This window comes from Anguilla anguilla, chromosome 15 (assembly GCF_013347855.1).
Source record: "Anguilla anguilla isolate fAngAng1 chromosome 15, fAngAng1.pri, whole genome shotgun sequence".
In the NCBI taxonomy this organism is placed as follows: domain Eukaryota; kingdom Metazoa; phylum Chordata; class Actinopteri; order Anguilliformes; family Anguillidae; genus Anguilla; species Anguilla anguilla.
The window spans coordinates 25239616-25262524 of NC_049215.1; the positions used below are offsets into that span (position 1 = coordinate 25239616).

General features: G+C 40.8%; 1 protein-coding gene across 2 annotated transcripts; it reads left to right on the plus strand.

The window, feature by feature from the left end:
* The first annotated feature begins 357 nt into the window (after positions 1–357).
* LOC118214323 (receptor activity-modifying protein 1-like) lies at positions 358–14315 on the plus strand. 2 transcript variants are annotated; one of them, XM_035394214.1, is made up of 4 exons: positions 358–884; positions 7202–7349; positions 10696–10998; positions 13405–14315. In XM_035394214.1, exons 1-3 carry the CDS (start codon positions 827–829, stop codon positions 10949–10951), a joined length of 462 nt encoding a protein of 153 aa, XP_035250105.1. In that variant the 5' UTR covers positions 358–826; the 3' UTR covers positions 10952–10998; positions 13405–14315. The 2 variants fall into 2 exon arrangements, with proteins under 2 accessions (XP_035250105.1, XP_035250104.1); XM_035394213.1 differs by lacking the exon at positions 13405–14315 and having other exon boundaries at positions 10696–11063.
* Positions 14316–22909: the final 8594 nt, after the last annotated feature.

Genomic DNA, 22909 nt, shown 5'->3' on the forward strand with positions numbered 1-22909 from the left:
AAGTCCCTCGCGAACGGGATATACTGTTGTCGTAACACTCTCCATCATTACCCCAAGTGCTCACTGTCCAACGATCCTACCTGCTGCATTATACGCATCCTTTGTTAGATTAAAATGTGTGCGTGTGTTTTTTTTAAACCAGTCGCATCCAAAATAACACTTTCCGCTCAAAATATTCATGTAACACATATTCCCCTCATTTCGACAGGGCATCCCCCTCTTCGATTTTCTGATCATTGCGGCAGCATAATTTTGTGTCACTTTAGTTAAACGGCATTCATTTCTGCAACTAATTTAGTAATTGATGCAGTGAGAACACCCCGTCCGTCCTCAGTAGCTGCCGGTGGTGGCGCCGCCCTCGCCTGCAGTTCCCACAGCAGCTCACAAGCGCTGGTGCCCGTCGCGCACACATGGAGTTTCCATCAGCCGCGCAATCGAGCTACTCCTTCGGAATCCACTTAAGAACATTGAAACTGATATTTAAAAGAACCGCTTGTAAGACCAAACTCAAAAAAGGTCGTTACAGTATTTTTATGCAGTGCAGAGGGATAACTGAAGACTGGAACACCTGTTCGGCGCGCTACCGTCGCGACGTTTTAAGGAAATAATAGAAATAACTGCCACTGCTCTCTAGAGGCATTTGAGAGTTAAATTAACTATACTCTACAAACTGTTAGGACGATTTATTTTATTTTGCACGGGGATCTTTCCAGATGCCGTTGAAAATTTCTTTATCACAGGTGTATGGGAAAGGCTACACTAGGACTTCTACTTCTAACCCACGTTACATTGCGTTTTTAAACATCTACCAGGAACACTGAAGACCATGGAATTGAGCTGCGCATCTGTCACATCGAAACATATGTTTGTTTGGTTTATGACATGTAAGTAGCCTACCGAAGGTAGCTTGGAAATTGTGTAATTCCTTAATTTTCGTTCGAACTTCCACACACAAGCTTGTGAAACGGAACTTATAGCTGGTGCAGGCTCATTTACGGTTGAATTTCACCTGAGCTTACTTTCAGGAAAGCGGATCAACAGTTGTAGGGCATTATTAATAATGCAAATAAGCATCGTGTCATGCAAAGAGCTTCTTGTTGTTATTTTTCCTCTTCTTGTTCTTATTCTTCTGATGTTTAATTTGTGTTAGGCTATTGGCTTCAGTCACAGCAATATGAAGGGCTAATTAAAATGTAACATATTATATGAATACCTGGACAAACAGTTCAAGGGAATTTACATTTTGTAGTTTCCATGCGGCTTGATTTAAAAGGCACTCCCCAAAAAAAGATAACATAAGGCTAAATTGGACCTGCCGTTTTATTCTTCCAAAAAAGTTTAGAATTTCGTCAAACACACAAAGCCTTTGTAAAAAAACATAAAATGTAACAACTGTTACATATATTAATGGCTGTGCTCTGAAATTACTTGAACGCAAATGTAGGATACATCAGTAAGCATTACCGTGCAGCAGGATAGTACTGTGGTGTCAGTGATCAGGAAGCATGACTTGGAAGAAGGGGGATTCCTAAGTCAATTACTGACGAGGTATTTTGAGCAATGTACACAAACTGTGACCAATAAATACCCAGGTATATACATAAATAATATATAAAATGTAACCGCCATATGTCAAAGTTGATGTTTAATAAGCTTGAAATATCCAGTACAGCTGAAACCAGACTGGCTCATTATCTCTTCTTCGCTGTATAGCTGGAGCCAGGCTGTCCTCATTATATTCTGTTTTCATTATAGAGTGCAACTATTCTGGTTTATTATACCTCTTTCCCACGGTAGGGGGATGGTATAATCTCATATCCTGTTTGAAGAACTTTCATAGGACTGAACTGAGAAGTTTGGAAATGAATGAAGGCCAAGCCATATCTCTTTCAAGAGCAATGCGAAACATTCCAAAGCAACAAAAAAAAAAAAAACACACAAAATATTCATTTTTATCTAAAGTGCAACAGTGCAGTGCAGAGATTTAAATAACTGTATTTTCTGTGATCTCGCCTTATGAGATGCAAAACTGAATGAATGGTACAGTCTGGTGTTCATATTAATGGTTGTTCTTTGTGACAATTATGTGTTCACTGTCGCAGGAAAAAAAAAAATTAAAGCTGGTAGCATTTATATAACTCTTCGACAAATGTTAACCTAAATAAGAATGATCTTCCTATAATTTAACACCAATTAGGAATAATTCAGGGCAATCCATTTGCACAGCAAGTTCATGCTTCATATGATCCACATCAGAGAAAGGATTAATTTAAATTAGAGTGAGCCATGAGCTAGGCTATGGTATGGTTGAATGGGCCTTTCTGTAAGCATGTGTTTATGGCACTCATAATGAGTTAAACGGTTGTATATGCAATTTTTAGCCTGTCGTTGGTCCTGTAGCTAAATTAATATAAATCTGCTAAATGGAGCCAAATATATGTACCCTTGTTTTGCTTTTCCATTACGCTAATATAAGAGATAATGAGAGGGACTGTTGGGAATTGTGAATGAAATTGCCCAGATAGAGGCAACACTTCTCCAGGCTGTTTATATTGCGTTTCAGGCTGCTGTCGAGGGCGGTCATGCTCAGTAAGCTCGCTGGTAGTAATGTTTGGCCTCAGCAGATTTCTAAATTGCAAAACCGTGTGTCATGCAGTAATTTTCCTATGGGCTGTTTGTGTGACTTCATCAGAGCTGTCTTTGTTTTTTTCCGTTCACTTTGTATTCTGGAATGAAAAATCCTGCATTGATTTTTATTTAACTGTTTTACACCACTGAAGGAATTCACAGATTCAGGTGGTAACCAATGGTTAGGTCACGGCATGGCTGGTCACGAAGGTTGCAGTTCACTTCTAGACCCTAAGGATGACACTTCAGGTTTGGACTGGTAAGACGAGCATGGTTGTCCATGTTTGAGCGTGTGGAGCATTCTTGCTTCCAGTGCTGCCGTGCTGCTAAAAATGTACCGCCTGCTTTCTTGAATCTGTTCTAGAATCTGAATGATGTACTGCTGGACCAGACACCTCGAGATCATTCCCAGCTGGTCTTTAAATAAATGGATCCACGTACGTTTCATACGCTGCTGTGATAATCATTCTGCTGACCGTATCAAGTTTCAAATAATTTATTGTACATGAAACAGAGACAAAAACAACTTTCAAAGCACCAGGAATTAGTGCTTTGGTAAGATGGAGATTTATTAGCTGAAAATATTGTTATTGTTATACTGTATGTACAGTACAGTGCTATTTTGAGTCTGTATCTCTGAGAACCTGAACACATGTGCTGTTCTACTTTACTAGTTAACTATGATGGCAAACACAGGCATGCATTCTGCTCTGCTTCCTGTCAGAAGCTCAAGATGATTCAGGGCAGAAAGAGTTATTCTTATCATTAGGAAAATGCTGAACCATGTTAAAAACAAACACATTTCCTTATTCCAGTGTATGCTGGTTATTAGACGCAGTAAATACTGTAGATGGTATAATGATCTGAGCTGGCTTATTTACATCTTTGCAGCTTTAAAGTCTGGATCATACCATAATGTCATAACTTTGGGCCCTGAGGATGAGGAGGACAAAACCGGATGTAAACCTGTCATTTTTAGCCTCCTGAACCTTGAGACTAATACTAAACAGGAACAATTTTATCGCCATTTGCTGCTATTTAGTGGTCTGGAGGGGCTCGTTCAATCCAGCACAAGTGTGTGCGTAGAACCTCTTACAGGGGATCAGTGTTTGCGCAGACAACCCAAGTGTGGAAGACTCAAGGGAAACCACTTCATTTTAATGAGCTGAGTTCTTACATCTTGAAGAAGAAGCAGAAGTGAAGTTCATCAGCTCCTCTGTGTGAGTTATGTCACTTCACTTAAAATAATGAGATACACAAACCAAAGAGTCCGTTCCCAATAAATGAACAGAAACCACCAGTGTCTAAACGCCTGGATGGAGGTCTGTGCCCGGTTTCAGACAGGTGACGTCTTAAGGGCCCGTTTGCTCATTAAAGGCGACTAAACTTAGTGGGTGACGGGCAGCCAGGGTCCTCCGGTCTAGCCCCCCCCCCCCCCCCCCCCACCCCCTTCAGTCCCCCACTCCCTCGAACCGCACCTTTCTGCAGCTTAGTCATTCTGCTTTCATCCCGCCTGTCATAACAAGGCCAGGAAGCCTCACTGCCAGAGGCTCATGATGTCTTAAGACATGATTTCCAGTTTGGTCAGTTCAGAGAAGCAGATCCTTTATTCAGTTTTATTTTCCAGTATTTTTTAAAATTCCTAGTGTGGGGAGGAAGAGGGAAGTTTGGGGTCATTGTCCTGTTGTAAGGTGAAGTGTTGTCCAATGAGTTTCGAGGCATTTAGTGGGATTTGAGCAGATTAAATATTTCTTTGAATTTCAGAATTTGTCCTGCTGCCCTTTATGGTAGTCTATGCACATCTATGCCTACATCCTGGAGAGCGTTCTTGATCGGTTTGACAGTTTGGGAAATAAAAGGGTAAAAAATTGTGTACTGTCCAAATACTTATGGACTGCTCTGTACTTGAGAAAGAATAAGAAAATATGTCAAACCATGTCACCTTTTTCATAATAGAAGAAAGTGAGTGAACTAAAAAAAATTCAGTTAAAAATACCTAAGTGGGGATTTATTTGGGAACACTTAAAGTTGTGTAACTTAAAGTGGAAGTTGGGGTTTATTTTTGTTTGACACTTTATTAAAGGTGCTTTGGTGTGTCTTCAATTGTTTTATTTCAGCATTGGGTTTTGTTTAGATTTTATGATGTACTGTATGTTTCCTGGAGCCGATATCCTTTCATCTATTTGTATGCCGACCAAATAGATTGTGAAATACATGTATATGAATATATCTGGGGAGTCAGTTGGCATTAACTGCTTATTTCTGGACTTTATATAGTTTCATTAGTTTTTTTTCTTTTAACTTTCTCCAATGCTGCTCCATCTTTGGGTTTCATATTCAAAATCGTTGGGTTTTATATTCAAATAATGCTCTAATATAACTGTCATATATACTTAATTTACAGTAGTTTCATATTTTCCCTCACTTAAGTGCTTAAACCTTAAGCCATTTTTTCGGATTTATTTTCCATGGATACTTTCCATTCCATTACCACCACAAATTTGAACAGAAAAACCTCTACATCATAGATTATGGAACAAGCGATGTAAACAATAAATATATTTTGGGATTAGCATGGAAGCAGGTGGATCTATGCCTCCCATTTCCAGAGAAATAACCATGAATAAAGCATACATGTTATTGCACATACAAAAGTCAGTACTGATACTGGCCAAGAGGTCAGCCACAAAAGGACAAATGTACTAATCCTACATGTCATTTTACAAGATGAACACTTAGCTGGTGTAAATGTTGTCTGTGTTGTCCAGCCAATCATTTCAATTAAACTCTAACTTTAAATTTTTTAAACCATGTGCTGGACATTTTTCCCTTCTACAGTATAACAGGCCAGATCTTTCCTTCTGTGGAGCTCGACCAACTGAGACCACAGTGTGTCGCCAGTCCAATTTAAAGAACAGGATATAGATTCCTTAATATAATTCATCAGTGCTATGCATAAAATACAGCCTTCCTAAGTTGGATAATTCCTTTACCAAAGTTTTAACTGTACAAAATGTAAAATGGACACATTATAACATACAGTATCTTCTTTAATTAGCCTCTATATTTCACTCTTTTAAATAGAAAAACTGACGATAGCAGACTAAGCCATAGTCATAGTATGACTACAGTATGTCATCTAGAAAGGGAGGGTTTCATTTGCCAGGATCATTACATGGTGCATCCATCGTTTCTTTGGTAACTCGAGGCACCTACATTCCGTCTGCACCACCTGCGCAGGAAGTGCTTCTCCAACACAGTTCCTGCGCAGCCCAACCAGTGGACTGTGAGGTGTGCAGAAGCACTGGGATAGGGATTCCAAATAGGAATGACTAGTTGTACGGAAAAAAAAATCTGAGTAAATTGGATTTCTTTTGGAGTGATGGAACATCTCCCTGCCCTTCCTTCAACGACAGAGAGCAAGAACGAGACGCAAAGCTACAGGATAATAATAGCTGCGTGAGGAAAAAGCTCATTTGTCATTATCATCACTTGACTGCTCACTGGCTCTGGTAATTGCTGTCACAATGGGGTCGATGCACAGGGAATAAGTAAACATAGAAGATGCATATGCAATTAAAAGAAGAATTAAAAGACTTGGAGGGGGGGTTGGGGGCAGGCCTTCTAATGACAGCCCTAATTGTGGTGATTACAGCAATAATCCTATGCAGACATTCACATGCCCACAGTCTTAATTATGTCTACACACACTAGCCCTGCACGTACCACTGATTGGAGCTGTACCACTGCTGCGGTTTATAGGAGCTGTACCACTGCTGCGGTTCATAGGAGCTGTACCACTGCTAGGGTTTATTGGAGCTGTACCACTGCTGGGGTTAAGAGGAGCTGTACCACTGCTGGGGTTAAGAGGAGCTGTACCACTGCTGGGGCTTATTGGAGCTGTACCACAGCTGGGGTTTATTGGAGCTGTACCACTGCTGGGGTTTATAGGAGCTGTACCACTGCTGGGGTTAATAGGAGCTGTACCACTGCTGGGGTTTATTGGAGCTGTACCACTGCTGGGGTTTATAGGAGCTGTACCACTGCTGGGGTTTAGAGGAGCCGTACCACTGCTGGGGTTTAGAGGAGCTGTACCACTGCTGGGGTTTATTGGAGCCGTACCACTGCTGGGGTTTATAGGAGCTGTACCACAGCTGGGGTTTATTGGAGTTGTACCACTGCTGGGGTTTATAGGAGCTGTACCACAGCTGGGGTTTATTGGAGTTGTACTACACGGTGTTCGTTGGTATTACTGGAGCCAGTCACCTTCGGGGTTCTGTTAATATCCTGTTTGGATGTATCTGTTTTTTTCTATATTTTTAAATTTCCCTCCATGATCGTCTCTTTCCTTGTAATTCTACACATGTACAAATTACTGTAGCTGCAATTTTTTGAGCTCACTTACCTTGTTTGTAACATTCTCAAAATGCTCTGTTCCTCCCCTCGCTTTCCATGCAGAAATATATAGTAGCATGCAAGTGCAAATACTTAGCACTACGTCTGTAAAGTAATCTCGCTTTAAATTCATTTCAGTTGAAAAACAAAGTTTCTCTTGTTTTTCTCCCTCTCTCAGTCATCGGTGGAGCGTATCTCCTCGGCTCAGTGACAGGCTGTGGGGCTGCTTATGAACACGCCATCGATTACTTCTGCCTGGCCAAGTTTAGACTGGACATGCAGGCCTTGGACCAACGGCGCTGGTGCAGCTGGGAGGACACGATAGAGTAAGTGTCTGCGCAGCTGGGGGGATACAGTACAGCAAGTGTCTGCGCAGCTGGGGGGATACAGTAGAGCAAGTGTCTCCACAACCAACAGGACACAGTAGATGAAGTGTCTACGCAGCTAGAAGAACACAGTAGATGATGTGTGTGCGCAGCTGAGGGGGGACACCGGTGCTCCACTTTGCAGTCATAGCATAGCGACTTTCACACCTCTACACACCATCATCCTCTACTGCAGGGGCACCTGAAACACACTGATGCTGCAGCTCTGTTTTACGCTCAGTTTGCACGCACACACCACCGATCTTTGCCCAGCAGTGTGACAGTCTCTGTCAAAGCTGTCAGACACATTGAGGAGATCAATCTAAAGTTCATACACGGCTGACTAATTATTAACCTTCCAGGGTCATGAACGCTGTTGCTAAATAGATGAAAAAATGAAAAACGTTGCTAGGAACTCAATTCAATTAAATTTTATTTGTATGGCACATATTACAAAGCAGCGTTACAGAGACTTGAGCCTGAACCCCCCCCAATAGTATGCTTAGTGCAACAGTAGCAAGGAAAACCTCCCTGTCTAGTGATAGGAATAATCCTCAAGCAGGAGCTGTCAATCAGCCTTCTGACTCCAGCTCTGGGTAGGTGCCCGACACAGGGGAATACAATCATTAGGGGCTCAGGTATGTCGATGTGCAAAGCAGGAGAGATACGGGTGCCTGTATGCAATAATAAATAAATAAAAATCCCATAAGGCTGTAGCAGCATAGCTAGAGGAACAAGGTTCCAACAACACCGCCATGAGGGCAGCCTTGAGACAGCCGCCACCAGACCATGACTGGATCAGCTTAACACAGGGGTGTCCTTGAAGGATCTAGTGACAGCTCTGACAGCTCTGTCTACCAGTGACTCTATGACTTATGTCAGCTGCCCATTCCTGTCCCTCAACTATAAGGCTGGCTAAGCCAAGATTTAAATACTGTATAGAGGGAGTGTCTACACCATGAACAAGACTGGGCAAACTGCTCCAGATGAAAGGAATACAAGAGAAGGCTCTTCCACTTAAGGTACCTGAGCTAGTCTAGGAATAACAAAGAGGCTTGTGTCCTTCAAGTGGAGTGTTCATGCAGGATTACAGGGAAAAAGAATATCATTCAGTTACATGGGAGCAAGCCCATTTAAAGCTTTAAAGCACAGAGAAGTCTACCATAGCTTTGTTTGTCTTTTTATAGTTTTATTTCTATTGGGAAAGCTCCCAATTGTAATATTGGCCTTCATTAGATTTTTTTTGAGAAAGCATTATCTTCTTTCTTTACATTTTAGGGAGTGCCTTGTCTTAGCTGATTTTTTTTAAACTCAAGAATGGGTGTTTGTGTGAAGTTATCTCCCAATGACACACATAAAATGAGTCATTGTGGCAATTAAATTCATGTAAATGACACAAATATGCACAACCAAGAATTAGCAAGTGAAAATGGCAATTTCCCAGGTAGCAGCTGTTTGCACTTTTCACACTCCGTAGGTGCTTTGTGAATCATCCTTCACTTTCCCCCCCAGAACTAGTGATGGTTTAACAGGCAAAAAATGCATCATAACCTATTTATGGATTTCAGTTTCCTTCCGCCCACCTAAATGAATGCAGAGCTGACTGGGCCTTCATATGCATACACGTTTTAGTTCATTGAATAAAGTTTCCAAAGACACTGAGGTTCTTTTGTGTGCATCGCCCACTCCTCACAGTCACATGGTGCACCATTCTTTCTCTTTTCTCTCTCCTTTTCTTCTTTTATAAATGGAGGCAAGCCTCTTAACAATTCAAAATGATAGTCTTAGTGTGGATGAAGAAGAAGAAGAGGGTGGAGGGGTAGCCACAGGACTGTAGCCTGCAGTGCTGTCAACCTGCGGCAGAAATATTTCTTCAACCGAACAGAACCACCCATATTTGAGAAAAAAACTGCTGGTAGATCAACTATTTAGTTCGCTGTTTGATGAACACATCACTGATGACAAGGTGAAATAAGAAAAAAAAACATCAAAATGTATATAACAGAAAACTACTAATAGTAGTAGTTTTGACTTAAAATTTATATTTCTAATAAAATTTGTTTTATTATTGCCATTGATGGAATTGAATGAATGTTGCAAAGAGCATGTTTAAACAAATCGTATATAGCTTGATCCCATTTTATGACATGGTTTCCTGACTATCATTTAGCTTGCCTGCCAGCTAGCAAAACAGCTAATAGTTTGGTCCGAAAGCTAACCAGTTATACATTTCCTCATTCAAAAACTCAAATGTAACCACCTCCTTTCTACTTTAGTCTATGATTAAATTTCATTTTTGTACCCTTAGCTCATTATTCATGTTCCTGAATTGAGTGTGCCTTATCAGATAATGATGTATAACGCCAAGAAAAGGCATATTTCTTCCATGGGCATGTAGATTCAAGTCAAATTTTTTTTTTTAAATGGTAAAATTGCCTGTTTCTTTGCTGACCAGTACACTGTGGATCAGGAGCTGAAATAGATACGCTCAGTGAAAGCATGTGGTGAGCTGCCCACGCACATTTCAGTGGATATGTATGCGCATGCTGGTGTGTGGCCTTTCTGAAATGACAGAAGATGATTTCAGAAGTTGTGTCTGTGCTCCTGAAAGCCACCTGTCAATTACCCATCATTCATCTCTGTTACAAAAACCAGGGGTGGGTGGCAGCTAGGGCACAACCACAAAGACTGAAACTCAGTACTGATCTTTTAAAAAAAAATTTAAATGTCACCAAGACATTTAGCAAACTGTTCATATGCTGTTTCTACACTGCTTCATATGCCCTATAAATGTAGAGAAATTATTTATCACAAGCACACTGCCTGGTGTCCAGCATTCAAATGGCTGGCCCTACCCGAACACCCGGGGTGCGTCCCAAAACTTTTCACTCCTCACCTCCTTTCCTCCACTCCCCCATTGCCACTCATCTCCTACACAGAAGTGTGTGGAGGAAGGGAGGGGAGGAGGGGAGTGGAGGAAAGCAGAGGACGATGAGGAGTGAAGAAAATTGAGACAGCTTATCTGCTTCTCTGTCATCAAAAGGTGACGCAACTATTGATGAAATAGCCCTATCATAATCGTTATATATTACAGAGCCAACAAATACTCTCATAGTCAGTCACAGATATTAAATGTGGTCAGCCCATTTTAAAGCTGCAAAATAGCATTTATGTTTCAAGTAATTGCTACAGTAGGGTCTTTTTAATATAACAGTTGATAAATATTTTTTTTTTCTATGAATCTATGATGGATTAGGCAATCTGGGAGGCAGATCATCCTGACTTGCCTCTACACCTCCCTCTTCAGGTTGTATTGGGAATTGACTAACTGCACCTACATAGTGGCTCTGAAGATGGACTGCTTCTGGCCCAACAGGCAGGTGGACCTTTTTTTCATCCAAGTCCACCAGCTCTACTTCCAGAACTGCTCCCCAACAGGCCGGCTGCTTCAGGACCCACCAAACGGGATCCTTGGACCCTTCATCCTGATCCCGGTTCTGGTGACTCTGCTCATGACTGCCCTGGTGGTGTGGAGGAGCAAACGCAGTGAGGGAATGGTCTAGGACAGGGGTTTCCAAATTCTGACCAAGGGGCCCCACATTTATGCCGGGTTTGTACTTCTAGACAGTGTCTTGATTGGTTAAGATTGTGAAAACGTGTAGTAACGAGTGTAACTTTGTGCTTAAACTGTTTTCTGATCAGAATGTAGGTTTGGTTCACTGCAATGCGTTTTCATTTTGAAATCTTCTGTCTCAACGTGTTTTCATTTGGAGTCTGTACCCAGGTCTCCGTGCTTTTGGCATTTAGGACACAATTGCGCCTCCCTTTCATCTGATTACTGATTATAATGACATTATAAAACCTTAAATTAATACAGGATATTTTTTCTTAATTGCCAGTATATCTCTTTCTTGCTTACTGCTGATTAGATGGCAAATTATCCCAAGCGTATAATTCTTAACTATTATCTTATTAATTATGAAATTCTTATGGTCGATTAAGGTAGGAATGAGAGCCAGCATACACAGGGAGGCCCAGGACTGAGTTTGGAACCCCCAGGGGCCTGATCTTACCTTTCTGGCCTCTTCCAAGGATGGGCCACCATTGGCTACCACCAGCAGCAATGCCAAACAATTGCTATGTGCAGACATACAGTAGAAAAACTGCACAGACTCTAAATGCTGCATATAAGTGAGAGAGAACTGATAATGTCTCAGGAGACAAGCCTGCAGGACTGTATCCTTTCTCCTGGAGGTACTGCAGCTAATAATTTATTATAAGTAGCATTATCATGTAATTGATGGACTGCACTTATCAAATATACGTTGGCAACCAAAACTGCATGGTTATCACAATTGCTTATTGTTTTTTACCACAAACTTACCAGTGACCTCACAAGGATATGGTTTCTGTACTGTCAGTCAGTGTGGCTTTCTGTCACACTCTCTCCTCACTGGAGATCTGCAATGATATGACAAGAATCCCTGTTTGAAGGGTTAAAGGGTTGTGTGGTCATTTCAAAATGGAACCCTAAAATTCTGATCTCTGACACTGCTGGGAGAGAAGCTGTGTGGTTTTTTTAGTCCCCAGGAACTCTGCATTTTATGGACTGTAAATTTGCATGTTGTGGCTTGTGCCAGATGATATGATGTGTTCTGGAAACAGTCATAAATATCACATAATGTGCTGAATCTGTCATGTGCTGACGGATGTTTGTTGAACAGTAAAAATGTGTCGACATTATCGATGAGAAGTAGAGCACAGCAGAGATTTTAGTAAACTTTAAATAAATCAAATGTGGTATATTTTATTTCATGTAGTGTAAGGGTGTGTGTGTGTGTGTTTACTTGTGTGTATTAGCACATATCCCAATGTCCTACTGTATCTGTTGGAAGTTGAGCATTGTCATGCATGATGTCTTCAGAATATCGGCAGGATGTCATAGAAAATCAACGACTTTGCTTTAAATGGGGTAATGCTTTCTATAATAGTTATTCATAAGAGTTATTCTACTCCTTCATAAGCAGTACGTAGGCATTCATAACTGCTTATATCAATAACCTCAAATGGACATATGGTGTTTCCTGTCACCATTGATGCAAAAATAGGCATTACATTAGGATATCATGACACCATGTGCCTAGTTGCAGTTGATAAAATGAGCACTGATGACTGTGTATATTGGACTTAGGAAGGAGTTATATATATTCATACAAAAATGCTACCAAAAAAATATACAGGTACGCGTATTACAAACAACACTGTTGGAATGGGACCTCTCCTAGACTCGCCTGTCACCAATCACACCCCCTCCCCCCGTCACACTGGAGTCTTGGCTGAATGGGTCATAAGATCAATGAATTACTTCCGGTCACCATCTCAGTATAAGAAGCAAAGCAGAATTTATTGAGTAGTTATACAGTACAGCTCTTGACAGGTATCGCACAATGAGATGATAAGAAAAATTCAGCTTTTCATCGTAGCTAGTACAATCAATGTTAGCAATCATTCAGTCTTGCAAAATCACAGAATCTTTAAAAAGCCACCTTTACCAAAACGTTTTTACAAAGTTACGTTGTAAAAGACAACTTTAAAAAGCCCCTGGGGTTCCCTAGAGTCACATTTGTTTGATGGGTGAGTCACTGGGTTTCACATTTTTTTGTTTGATGTATTTTTGTCCCTGCTCTACAGTTGAGCTCTTGTGTTAAGTTGCTGAAAATATTTCAATGGCAGCAAGAATAGGAAAAAATAACAACTATAGCTCTGGAGTGTAATCCTTGTGACATATATAGACACACATGATTACTCTCATTATAATGGCTTGCTATATGGCTTATAAGCGGCTATGTAGCTATATACTTCACCCAATGAAACTGACAATTTTTCAGTGTCTAAAATTCATGAGTATGAGTTTCTGAAATAATTGGGTGGGGTACTTGTCTTGTGTTCCTTAGACCAATGCATTTGAATATGTCAACTCTCTCTCTCTCTCTCTCTCTCTCTCTGCCCTTTCTAGGCTACACATTCACTGTTTTCATGGATGGGATAAGGACTGCATTTCCTCCTCCATCATAATCTGCCCTCATGTCAAACACATTTACATGCAAATTAATTGCTTTGTTACACAAACCACCAGTAGTCACAGTAAGGAAGCCTGTCTTAATATGTGGCCATGAGCTTAATTATGTATTTATAGATGCATACAGTAAACAAGCATCTCATGATTGAATTACCTTCACTGACTTCTGAAAGTGGTCAGTGGATGCAATGGATTCACACTTTAAAGTGAAGTCAATAATAAAACACATAAAAATCACACGCGTGCACATACACACACACACGCGCAAGCCTCACAGCTGGCAAGAAATGATCGATTATCCTTCTCCAGTAGGCACTGTGAAATTGCCAAATATGGTAATTCTAGCTAGCTACCGTGAATCAATATCAAATTCAATTTAGAAAAATTGTAATTAATAACCACATCGCACACAGTAGATTGTATCAACCTTAATGATTATGGTATGGATGTTATTTTCAATTAGGCCCACAGAAAAGACATTATATCAGCATCCAAAAGCAATGATCACAGCAAATAGGTTATTAGCGGCAGCTTATTCATGCAGTAGGCCTTCCTCATTAGCTGGGTGGATATGAAGCAGGATGCAGTTATAATTACAGTCAACTGCTTGCTCCCTATGTGCTGTAAATCACATAAGAACTGAACCGTGACTGGCCTGAGCCCATTAAAGACCTATTTCACTTCCTCACCTTCCCCCACCTCATCACCTTTTGCTCTTTTCATTTACATTTTATAGCTTCTAGAGAAAAAAAACCATAGATATTAAACCTTTGATTAATATGATTGGGCGGTACCTGACTAACATATTAATCAAATAATGCATTGGTTAAACAACACTTTTTTTGTGATAGCAGTAGATCTGGCGGGGGGGGGGGGGGGGGGGGGGGGGGGGGGGGGGGGGAGGGGGGTTCTGCAAATTGCAAATGTATGTATAGACATGTATAGGACAAAAATATCTCACTAATGAATCAATAACATTAATACAATTTTAATATCATTTAAATGGTTAATGGCATGCTCACGGTGTGTTCCTTAAGCCATAGAAGTTAGAAAGCTAAATCAATATAGTGACTATGCTGTTCATGAGATAATCCAGTTCAAAATAGTGTACAGAGGTGTGTTATCATTGCATCAGAGGCACTACTGAAGTTCTGTTCTTCAAATGTCATTCAGAGCTAAATGTGTTCTGTGTGCACTACAGACTCATTCAGGCTTCTGCCTATATTCTCTGTGCTAAATGTGATGCCCTTAAATGTTGGAATAAAATCTGATCTGTAGTGCCTCCCACATGTAAAGTGGGCGTGTGTCTTTTCAGAGGATGGAGGTGATTCTATAGAATGTCCTACTTGGATCAGATTTATGTACTTATATTTTTTGCATTGTTTGTCTTGTTTGTTTGTCAGCAATATGTAACTATTGCACAAATAAGTGTACATTTTTCATTGTGTGAGCGTGTGTTTATTTGAACTTGAATGTGAATGTGTGTGTGCGTGTTTGTTTGTGTGTGTGTGTGTGTATGCATACTTGTGTGCATGCGTGCACGTAAGTGTGTATGTGCATGTGTGTGTGTGTGTGTGCGCGTGCGTGCACGTTTGTGTGTGTGTGTTTTCCCCACATTTAGCTGTTTCACTGTCCCTGGATAAATGCCACTGACGGCTTCATAACTGATTCTCTTTTTTAAAACAGACTGACCTGAAGCAGCTCCAGTCTCCTGTGCATTTCATGTGCTTCACTCTAGTGCTGCCAGCCTACACACCCACTAAAACAGCCTCCTCAACTGCTGGGACCCACATCACAGCTCCAGCAACACCTGGAACAGTGGGACTCATAGCCTAATCCCAGCATGCTTTGCTATCATAACAGCCGTGTGAAACGAGCCCGTGGGCTGTGTGGGCTGGACTGGAGAGGAGGTGGGTTTGTGATACTCTAATCTTAGCAGCACTCTGGAGAGGTGACTGACCCAGTGCTTCCGGATCTCAGCTAATGAATGATGTCAGAAAATCAAGCCCGCACACTGCTCTGAGCCGATGGAAGGACAGGACACAGCCCAGCGTTGGTACGGTAACTGGCTTATGAAAAATTTGTGAAAGGAGAATTAAATAAAGGATGAATAGACAAACAAGAACTGACCCATAGAGCAGCTCCCTGGATCAGCTCTGCATTGTCTAAATAACATAAAAAGCAGTATCGAAGCTATTTTTACACCAATAGGAGTTTAAAGCTCAACCTCCAATAAGGTGGGAACCAGGTTAATGTACCACCATGGGACTCTTGTTATAACAAATGTTCTGTACATGGGAGGAACAGTCACAAAAGGTAATATGACATAATATCTACATACACTTATATTCAAAGGTACTCGTCCAGTCCATTTATACCATAATCTGTAGTCATCAACACTGTTAGATAGACTGTGTACTTACAATTAAGGTAGTGAATGTTTCTAATCTGTTCTCCATGCTGGTCAACAGTTTTCCATTAGCTGTAACTAAGGGTACTCTGTTCTGTAGGGATGTGTGTGTGGTGATTTGTGAAATTCGGTGGAACTGACTAACCACTAATGATTGAATAGATGAGGCCGATGAAGGAAGCACAATTTTGAGGTTCAATAAACTTCAAATAAAAGCAGTTTTTTATGGCTCTTCTGATTGGCTGAGTTCACTGACTTGTTTGCAAAGGGTTTTGAGGGGAGGTTCTCTGGTGATCCGTCAGGACCCTGGACAGCTCTCTTGTCTGACATCATTGCTTTTGTCAGCTGGTGGCATTATTGAACTCAACCACCATTTTGTAATGCCATGTCCTATCAACAATTTCATAAGCATTTTAAGATAAACAAAACAAAATCACATCTACAAGCAAACCAAAACATGAACCAAATTAATAATAAAATTGCATACGTAGTTAAAATATTACATATTACATATTACCTATTACAAGTATGATTAAAGTATTTTGAGAGACAGCACATCTGGCACCCATATCCCTCAGTATGCCTTCATGCTGTTCTGATGAATGCAACAAGCCTTAGCTCTTTAGCACTGTGGTAGTGTGCGTGTGCGTGTGCATGTGCCTGTGCCTGTGCACATGCATGCATGCGTGTTTATGATTGTTCCAGTGTCCCTGTGGTCCAATACTGAATCCAGACCATTTCTGTCTTCTCCTCTCTGGCTGGCACATGGTGTATAATTTTATGTAGGGAGGGATGGATGTGGTTGGCAGAATGATCATACCTGCCAGTGACCCCTTCTGGCCCACTGAGCTCCTGTAGTCCACCTGTGGTACTACACATGCTTTGAAATCAAACTTGTCTACACCCTCCTAAATTGACTAGAGCATGTTCAGATCATCCCAAGAATACTGTTGGCCATTCCAAATTATGAGAATCTCTCTTCTTCTCCTCCAGGAGCACAAACTTCTCTCAGTCCACAGAGACTGATAAGCAGCCACACCAGTGGCAAAGTAACAAGCCTCTGCCCACAATGTGAGCTCGTGACCCTCTGCTTCTCTCTGTTATCAGCACACAGTTTTGGAACAGCTCGTGCTTTTACACTGGTCTGTGTGCCGCTGAAATGAACAGATCAACACAATGAACAGACTCCTGTCCTGTGTCTTATTTTTCATCACAGTGTTATTATCGACCGTAAGGACAAAGGAAAACCCGAAACTCTGACAACTTAAATCTGACACAAAACCACCGGCATGAAAACAAAAGTGCCTGTGGAAGACACATTTATTTATCAAACAATCTCCTTTTGTCTCTCCAGTTCAGGCTGTGCCTTCCCGCAGCTGGTGTACGTGTGCTCCTTCATTGCCAGTGAACGTCTAACACAGTACATTCTGCACAGTGCTACAGGAAGGTTTGCACCTATGCATGTAAAAACTGGCAGCCTGTGGGTGTCTGGTATATCTCTGGGAGGACAACGCTATGGATGATGCTGTTAACTCCACACAGGGCACACCACCTGCCTGCCTCCATCTGGAACATTCCCCTGTGGCTGAAGCTTTCAATGTCTTTTCCAATGAGGTAGTAAAATAGAGGTCAGGTAACAAAGTCAATGGAGAGAAGAATAGAACAGAGGAACGGGGGCTGAGAGCGGAAGAGTTGAGGTCATTCTCGGGTCTGCTGAAACATATCATTAAAGATTTCATAGAATATTAGAAAAAACTTCGTGTATTATATCCTGTGTTGTATGTTCTATCCTCTATATATGTTCTTATTTTTATCACTTCTGCATAAAAAACTACAATAATTCAGTAATAAATTATCTCTCTGTATTAAAAAAGCTATGCAGGCATAGTGACAGTCAGTGTTTGAAGATGCAGTACATGAGGAACTGAATTACTATCAAAGAATATTCCATAACACAAGTGAATGTTCTACAGGCAACACTCCACAGGGAGATCCACCCTGCTTTGAAAAATAAACGGATTAGTTGCTGACATAAGAAAATGTCTTAAAATGTAATTAGACAATAAAGCTTTTTATTTTCTTTATTTTTTTAATTTAGAATTTTGCTTTGTTCCCCAGATGTATTTCTGGGACAGTATATTCAGTTTCTTCAGTATACACCTTATTTAGTCACACAACAAACCGGTACACTTGTGTGAGTGTGTATGTGTGTGTGTTTGTGTGTGTGTGCAGTGTTACTGCCTACCTTGTTTAGCCACGGCACAGTGAAAGACATTTATAGCAGAAACCTGAATGACCTCTCTCTCTATCTCTCTCTCCTCTCCTCCCTCCCTCAAAACTCTTTCTTTCTTTCTCTCCCCCCTCCCTCCATCAATGCTCTTTCTCTTTTTTGATCAACTAGTTGCAGTGCTAATGTTGAGTACAGTGACACTACAATGTCAGCACATGAAAACAGGGCACAGAAACAGATTCCCGTCTTTTTCTCTTTTCGTCGCCATTACTCCCAACTGGACCGTAAATGCAGCAGCTGCTGACAAACAAGTCCAAAAATGTGCTGATGCCGCCAGGAAAATTATAATCAATGCAGCCGCAGAACTTTCTCTTTCATGCAAACCAGAGAAACCTGGGAGAACGGAGCAATAATGAACTCCGCTGAACTTTCCAAACTGTCTGTGAAGAGGTTGTTAGTGTAAAATCTCTCCATATAGTGAGATTTATTAAAGAGGTGGGGCTTACTGGTCACCTACATGTGACTCTATTTTCAAGAGAAAAAAAACAAGCATTGTAAAGAAGGTTGACTGGATGGGATCAGTCCTGCGATGTCTGCCTGCGAGCCTGAGTGTGGTCCCCAATGTCAGGGCTTTTACCAGCTAGCTGACTATTCAACTCAATTTTGTTTGCACTGTCACAAAGATGTTTTACAGGAAAAAGTAAGACCGGTGAAGACGAAGCTTGAACATCCAAAAACCGGCAAGCAAGGTTAAAAAAAGAACAGTGGGAAGAAAAAACCCTCAACTGTGTTGAGAAAAAGCTCCCAGGACCAAAGAAATCCAGTGAGAGAGAACCCGGGCTTTAGGAGGAGCCCAGTTGTTAAAGTTTAATGGTAATTGGTTAATGGGAGGTGATGAAGAATCTACACTACAAATAAAAATAGTGGTTGGACTTATGATAACCCGGGGTATTAAAAATAACTAAAAGACGAGAGATTAAAAAGACTAGCTGTTAAAAATGAACAGACGTGTGTATTGATATACAGAGTATCACTGTTTTGCATGCTGGTTGAATCCCCCCCCCCCCCCCCCCCCCCCCCCCCCCCCCCCCCCGCCCCAACATTCATTGTTATGGAATACATATTACCTTTTTTTCAGCTGAAGCTGATTATTGACATTTTTCACATATTTCAGTTGAACATTGCCATTTTTCCACACATTAAAGTTAAAAATTGGGCTGAACATGACTGATTTCTATGTGGAGGTTGAATTTTGGGGTCATTTACAAGGTGGCAGAATATCTGTGTTTTTAAATAGTGGCTAAATATTGCTATGTTTACACAGGCTGAAGACTCCAATGTTTGCACAGGCTAAATAAGGCTATATTTACACAAGCTGAATAACTATGTGCACACAGGCTGCATAAGGCTATATTTACACAGATTGAATATCGCTATGTTTACACAGGCTGAATACCTCTCTGTTTACACACAATAATACTACATTTACACAGGCTGAATAACTTGTTTACTCGGGCTGAATATCGCTATGTTTACACAGGCTGCATAACTCTGTGTTCACACAAGCTGAATATCATTATGTATATGCAGGCTGGATATTGTTATTTTACAGTACAATTTTGTTGTACTTTCACAGCTTGAATTCTGCTGTATTTGTATAATGCTGAAAATCACTGAAATTACATAGGCTAAATATAGCAGTTTTTCCCTGTGATGGAACACAATTACATTTTTTATGCAGCTGAACTTGGCAGAACTGAGAGATGAGTGTGAGGGAGAAAAGGGGAAAAGAGTGGTAAAAAGTTGTTCAGAAACTGTGCTGAAATCCTCTTCTCTGATGTGTTCTTTTTTCAGGGCTCACATTTATCCATTATCTGACTTTTCAGTGGCATTTTATGGATTAATGGATCATTTCTGTGAAACTGGGCCACTTTGAAAAAAAACAGTGGGAATAGGCTTTCTGAGGCACAATGTTTCCAAAACACTTTGTGTCTGGAGGACCCACATTGGAGCTTTTTGTAGTGAAGACTTGACACAAATTAATTTTGGCAGTAGCCTTTGCAATGAAAAACATGTAGCAATCACCTATCCTTCGACGTTTTCCAATTGCTTTCAGCGCATGTTTTCATTTTCACTTAGTTTGATCATTTCTTCTCAAGTTCGCAATCTCGATTTCGTAACTCATTCAATTCGAGATTCCTTCGAGTCAGCACTTGAGATTAGGGATATGTGGATCAGCTGTTGATCAGCGTCTTGGACACTGGCAGTTAATTGGTCATTGAGAGCAGCTGTGCTGCATTTTCTCCAGTCCAATGAGGCTGTGACAACACCCTTCCTGTTGGCATTAAATGAGGCATAAAATGGCATATCCAGGTTCACTGATCCTATTCTGTCTGGCTGTGAACAGCATGTCAGCAGCTTTATTTTGGTGTGGAACTTGGCAGGCCTTCTAGGACTTTCCAATTGAGCTTTTCATTGCTTTAGTTTTCAGAACTGTGGAGGATATGCTGTAAGTGAACTGGGAAGCCTAGCTGTTTTCAATTCTATATTCAAAACAACACTTGCTGGGTCACCTGCAGATCTAGATCATCCAGTTCTTAAAAGTCTATACTAGATGTCGACCGATATGAATCTTTCAAGACCGATGCTGATAACTTGGACAACAGGAAGACTGATGTGCCAATATCAGCCGACAATTTACAATATTATGAATAACAACCTAGTGTCACCTATTGATGTTGAGCTAGACTGTGTTGAGAACAAGATACTTCAATCCAACACAGGAAGCAGCTGCAACCATAGCTTTCAATGATCTTCAGATGCAAGGCAGAAACTAGCTTTAAAATAAAAAATAAAAATAACTGGGCTTGGGAACTTGGCTATGAAATGCAAATATTGGCCCGATGTATGTCAATCTGATCTATCGATCAACCTCTACTCTTTACTGCTTGCCTGTGTAATAGTACAGCCTACAGGGCTGGACAATTTGTTTTGTTTATTTTAGTAAAGATCTCAAATCCTCATCCTATCCACAATTCCTTTTGTCATTTGCTGTTTAGTAGAAAAAAGGACTGTAAATTATGGAGGGGAAAAAGCTTTTCATTGAAACAGAAGAGTCATTTGTTCATTAATGTTTATTGAAGAGACATTTAATTAAAAAAAAATTTAGTTATTAATTATTTCCTTATATGGTTGAAACTAGTATTCTGACTCCTTCCTGATAATCTGGAGTTTTGGGATAATGGTACTGTCACAAATATACGCACACTGACACATGTGAACTTATTTCATGATAAAATGAAATCAAATTTTCTTTTGACTTGGATATTTCAAGGGCAGTGGAAACGCTTGTTCTTTTCCTTGACTTTTGTATCACTTTCCAGAATTAACATTTTCCAGGGTTTTTAGGGACAAATGTGCTCTCTGTTCTTATTCAACAGCCATATTATTTATTGCCTTTCTATATAATCTTTTTACAACCAAGCCGACTTCTGAAACTTCACCTCAATGATGTCCTGGCCCATTTTTTCTCTAATGAGATTCACCTTGTTCAGAGCACTGCAGTTTAGGATTTGCATACTTAATGCACATCTTTCCATTTTTTCATTGACAACATGATCAGTATGTTTTTTAATAAAGAGAAAAACAGAAATGGCTGTCATAATAAAGATATAAAAAATAAATAATAAAGATTTATAGTAAAATCAAAAGTCATGAAATCTAATAATTATTATAATAATAATAATGCATGCCACATGGCAGACTGGCAGGACGGAGAATGAGGAGACTGACGGATAAGGTTAGAAATTTAAGGTCTGAAGAAAATCAAAGAAGCATTTCTGAGGACCGCGTCTGGTGGTGATGCAGGGATGTGTGTGGAAAAGGGTCACATGAAGGCCCTGTCAGAACACATTTAGTTTGGATAGGCTGTGATTCTGTTTAGCAAGGGGTGCAGAGGATCATTAACATGGAGCTCAGGGGAAAGGGATGTGGATGGTGCAACAGACCAAAAAAAAAACTGGTTAACAACTGGGGAAGTGATGCAGAAGCAGGACGGGTGGTGGCAATAAAAACATCTCACACACCCAGCCTTGACTACGCTTGCCTATTATGCTATTTTGTGTATGTATTAAATACTATGACCCGAGCGTCAGGAAACTGGGATTAACAAAGTACAACCCTGACCTGATCCAATGAGAAAAGAGGAAGGGCTACTATTAGGTAGCAACTAGTTAGCTTTCTTTCAGTAGAACCTCATCCTGTTGGCCTCAGCTCAGTGATCCACCAGCAAAGCACTGCCAGAGTGATCTCAGAGAGACAGCCATGCCAATGAAAGGCCGCTACGCCGCCACTGTACGCTTGCTATTTGGGAAAGGGCCCTTTGCACAGCATTCTGGGGGAGCGATTGAGCCTATTGGGCTCAGTGTTCAAGTCTCTGAAGAGGTGAAAACAGTTTGTCTGGCTGGCAAAGACAAAAATGTCTAAATATGAGAAATATAGGCTGATTACCCACTGACTTATTGACCCAAGATACTGGGTTGTCAATACGGTGATTGATTGAAGGCCCTTCTGGTCTGATTGCTGTTGTCCTGTGCAGTGACAGAAAGAGGTAAGCGTGTTCTCTCTTCTGACCGGAGATATTATGGGAAACGAGAGGAGAGGGGGGGATCATCTGCGAAACTGATCCTGGATCAGAGTGAATGCAGAGCAGCTGGTGACAGGCCACATCAACCACTTTTCCGCCTGTCACACGCCTGCTGGCCAGTGACCAATCACATTTGATTCTGGCCAGAAGTTGATCT